We start from the raw sequence: 4,366 nt of genomic DNA, 5'->3' as shown, positions 1-4,366 counted from the left end.
CATTTTCTTTGATTGTTGTGCCCATGTTCCCTATGGAATCTTCTGCACCTGAGATTCTCTCTTCCATTTCTTGTATTCTGTTGCTGATGCTCACTTGTATGGTTCCTGAATTCTTTCTTCGGGTTTCTATCTCCACAGTTGTCTCTCTTTGGGTTTTCTTAGCTTTTTTCTACTTCCTTTTGCAGATCCTTAATGGTTTTGTTCAATTCCATCCCCTGTTTGGTTGTGTTTTCCTGTAATTCTTTAAGGGAATTTGTGTTTCTTCTAGCTGTTTAGCAGTGTTATCTTATAATTCTTTAAGGGATTTTTGCATTTCTTCTACCTGTTTAGCAGTGTTTTCCTGTAATTCTTTAAGGGATTTTTGCATTTCTTCTACCTGTTTAGCAGTGTTTTCCTGTAATTCTTTAAGGAATTTTTGTGTTTCTTCTAGCTGTTTAGTAGTGTTATCCTGTAATTCTTTAACGGATTTTTGTGTTTCTTCTACCTGTTTAGTAGTGTTTGCCTGTGGTTCTTTAAGGACTTCTTCCTGTTTAGCAGTGGTCTCCTATAATTCCTTGAGGGATTTTTGTGCTTCCTCTTTAAGGGCTTCTACTTGTTTAGCATTATTCTCCTGCATTTCTTTGAGTGAGTTATTAATGTCCTTCTTCAAATCTTCTANCNCCATCATGAGATATGATTTTAAATCCANATCTTGCTTTTCAGGTGTGTTGGGGTATCCAGGACTCGCTGTGGTGGATGTACTAGGTTCTGATAGTGCCCCACGTTCTTTTCTATTAGTAAGATTCTTACGTTTGCCTTTCACCATCTGGAAATCTCTGGTGTTAATTTTCAAGCTGTCTTTGGCTGGAGTTTGATCCTCCTGTGATTCTGTTAGTCCCTGTTAGCACTCCTGGGAATCCAACTCTCCCCTGTGTCCCCTTGGTCAGAGCCCTTCCTGTAGGCCGACTCTCCCTGCCTGATCCAGAGGACCCGTGATCCCAAGGATCTGTGGTGTGGAGAGTCCTCCTGAGCGCTCAGCTGTCTCTGCTGGGGTTCAGAAGAGAGATGGCAGGGTGGCCGAGACTGGACTGGAACCCCGCCTCTGAGCGGGCAGTATTCCTTTGTCCCTGTTCCTGCTGGCACAAGCCACTCCTGGATTCACTGCAATTGACTGTGTTCCACTCACCTGTGATCCCGAGGACTGTGATCCCAAGGATCTGTGGTGTGGAGAGTCCTCTGGAGCGCTCAGCTACCTCTGCTCAAAACCAAGCCTTTTTTACTAAGTAAATATGGGCCTAGTTTAAGAAATGTGGTCTATTCAGGCAAGGAAAATTATAACATTATTATTCTTCCACCTTTTAAAATTCATGTACTACAAATGGTCTTTGCCTCAAATTTATGAACTTTATTATGAATTTAATCATGCTGTTTCACAACCTAAATGTGTGTGTGTTTTACTAACAAATACATTCACATGGTTTAAAATTTTTTAACAATGTAAGTATAGTAAAATATCCTTTCCAACCTAGCTTCCCTCTGGAGGCTATGTATGGCATCATCTTTTTACATCTCTTTACACTTTATTTCATACTTATGCAGAGAAGTACATGTATTTATTTTGTGTGTGAATCTTCTCCCACATTTTTACACAATGATAGCAAACTATTCCATTCACCTCTGTCCGGAGATGTTGATGTCAAAGTGGGATGTGCTATGCGAGGAAATCAATTTATTGTAGGAGATATAGGTGCGAGGAAAGAGCAAAAGCTAGGGAAAGTAAGGAGAAGTTCTCAGACCACCATGAAGACCAAAGCCAGTGAGGTGGAGAGGCGAGGAGGCGGGTCCCATGAGAAGCCCCTCAGTCCACACTGACTTAGGGAGTAAGCTGAAACCATCCATCAGGGGGGCCTGACATCTTGGCGAAGCAAGCCTCACCAGAATCCATGCTAGTCTTCCTTTTTGGCCCTGTGTAGCCCATGGGAAGTGCAGCTTTGAGGTGAAGGCTGCCATAGATGTTGAGTATATTGTTTGGGGTGGCCAATATTTATCTTCTCAGCAGCAGGAGACCTGAGTGGAACGTTTTCATAGCTGTGTGTATTTATCTTCCCAGCAGCAGGAGAGCTGAGTGGAACGTTTTCATAGCTGTTACAACATACACAGTCCTGTACCTTATTTCTTTCATGTAATAGTGTACTTTGGTAATTGTGCCATACTAGCATAAAAGCCTTCCTCATTGTTTATAACTATAACATATTTTATTACATATATATTTACAATATATTTCATGGTATAAATTGTGTATATATCTTAACTTGTATGCAACCCGCTATTAATTAACATGTAGCTGTTTCTAATTTGTTGCTCTTACAAAGACACAGTAAAAGAATTATGTACATATCTTTTCAGTCATGTACAACTATATGCCAAATGTAAATTCCTAGAAATGGACTTTAAATAATAATTTAGAGAACATTGTTATCCCTAGGTTTGCATCAGCTTTTACTCCCATTGGCATATAAAGCATTGTATAAGACATGCATGTAGTACATAACAGAGTTTGCTTGGCTTATCCATCCATCCATTCATCCATCCATCCATCCATCCATCCATCCATCCACCTATCCACCTACCCACCCATTTATCTATCCATCCATCCATCCATCCATCCATCCATCCATCCATGCATCCATCCATGTATCCATCCATGCATCCGTGCATCCATGCATCCACTCATCCAGACATCCATGTATCTATCCACCCATTCATGCATGCATGCATCCATCCATTAGTTCATTTGCATACTTATATATCAGGCCCTGTGTCTGAAGAGGGGTTGGAGGAAGGCAGAGGAAGTATGAAAAGAGCTTGATTTAGGTTCATGCGCTCCTTTGGCTGGTACCCTCATGAGGGCACAGAGTGTGCTGCTATAGGCAAAGCCCTGGAAGAGCAGCCTTGACTGAGTACTCCAAGGAAGGACTTGGATAAAGAGAAACATGGCACAGAAGGACAGAGGGCCACATTGTGACAGTGGAGTTTCTCACATTTGTCCTCAGAGATGCCTGGGAATAAAGTGACATTCCTGAATTCCCTCTCCAAAAACCAAAAAGCAAATGGATAAAAAGGGTTTACTATTGTTTATTTTCATTTCAAAATGACCAAAATTAGTAAATGTAGAAATTTTAGATAAAAGAGACTAAGAGAGAAAGAAGAGCCACAATTCTCAAATGAACATCAGTTTTCTATACTTATAAGTTCTTTATCTATATGCATATATAAAAGTATACATGTGCATATATATTCTATACACATGCCATTTATATTCTACATGATGATGTGGGTGCCTCTGAAAGGGCACAAGTGCTCTTACCGCTTGTGTGTGTGCGTTTGCTGTGATATATAGCCTATAGAAATATACAGTGTGAGCATAAAAACTTTTCCAGCATGTTTGTTCTAAGACTAAGCGGGCTTCATCTTCCACCAGCTGCTCTGCACTCCTGTCCTGTGGAGAGTCTACATTCTCATCATGATCAGCTCCAACTTTGTAGTGTCCCTTGCTGTGGAGGTAAGTGCCCTCAGGCTGTTCGCTGTGTGTGTGAGTCAGGCTCAGCTCTTTAGGAGGTTGTGAACAGAGCAACCTTAATGTGCAACGACTCAGAGCTGTGATGGTCTTTCCTTCACTCAATGTGCAAAGGCTCTGCACAATGTGCAGTGTCTCTTCTCTGATGAGAAAACATGTAGTCGTTTATCTTGACTGTCAAGTGTAGTAGGAAGGGTGCTTTCATGTTATTTAAGGTTCTAGTCATTCCTAAAACTCCCCAATATAGGCACAAATAGAATTCACATTTTAAAATTGAGATATGATTTATGTACTGTAAAACTCACCATTTTAAAGCATCAATGGTTTTTAGTATAGTGGCTGTGTGTGCAGCCATCAACACTACCCAGTTTGAGAACCAATTCAACCCCCTCCCAAAAAAGTCCTGCGACCCATAAGCAATTGACTGACATTCATTCCCGTCCTCTCGACCTTGACAATCACAAACACACTTTCTCCCTCCATGGATTTTCCTATTTGAGACATTTCCTATCAATACAATCATTCTGTATGTGGCTTTGTTTTTTTCCTTTTTTGTTTTGTCTTCAGTGTTGAAGACTGAACTCAAGGTCTTATACGTGCTAGATAAGTACTCTACCGCTGAGCTCATTATTACCACTTTTACTAAATATTTTTATTACCACTCCTTTATTATTCTATATAATCTCCCTTCTTCAAAGCCGGGTATTGGAAGGAAATACCCAATGAAGGCATTCATAAAGGAGAGGAGAAATGTTAGGTTCTTTCTCTCTCTCTCTCTCTCTCTCTCTCTCTCTCTCTCTCTCTCTCTCT

At 40.6% G+C, this 4,366-nt stretch overlaps 1 protein-coding gene across 4 annotated transcripts in view; it reads left to right on the top strand.

The window, feature by feature from the left end:
• The window catches only part of Atp13a4 (ATPase 13A4), a 132,103-nt gene that overhangs the window by 121,682 nt on the left and 6,055 nt on the right, over window positions 1-4,366 (top strand). For all 4 annotated transcript variants that reach the window (XM_029544772.1, XM_029544773.1, XM_029544775.1 and 1 more), the window contains one exon: window positions 3,461-3,541. In XM_029544772.1, coding sequence (XP_029400632.1) covers window positions 3,461-3,541 — 81 coding nt within the window. The remainder of the gene's footprint in view (window positions 1-3,460; window positions 3,542-4,366) is intronic.

This window comes from Mus pahari, chromosome 12 (assembly GCF_900095145.1).
Source record: "Mus pahari chromosome 12, PAHARI_EIJ_v1.1, whole genome shotgun sequence".
Lineage (NCBI taxonomy): Eukaryota > Metazoa > Chordata > Mammalia > Rodentia > Muridae > Mus > Mus pahari.
The sequence above is the reverse complement of the archived record's forward strand: the minus strand, read 5'-3'. Positions and strand labels throughout refer to the sequence as shown.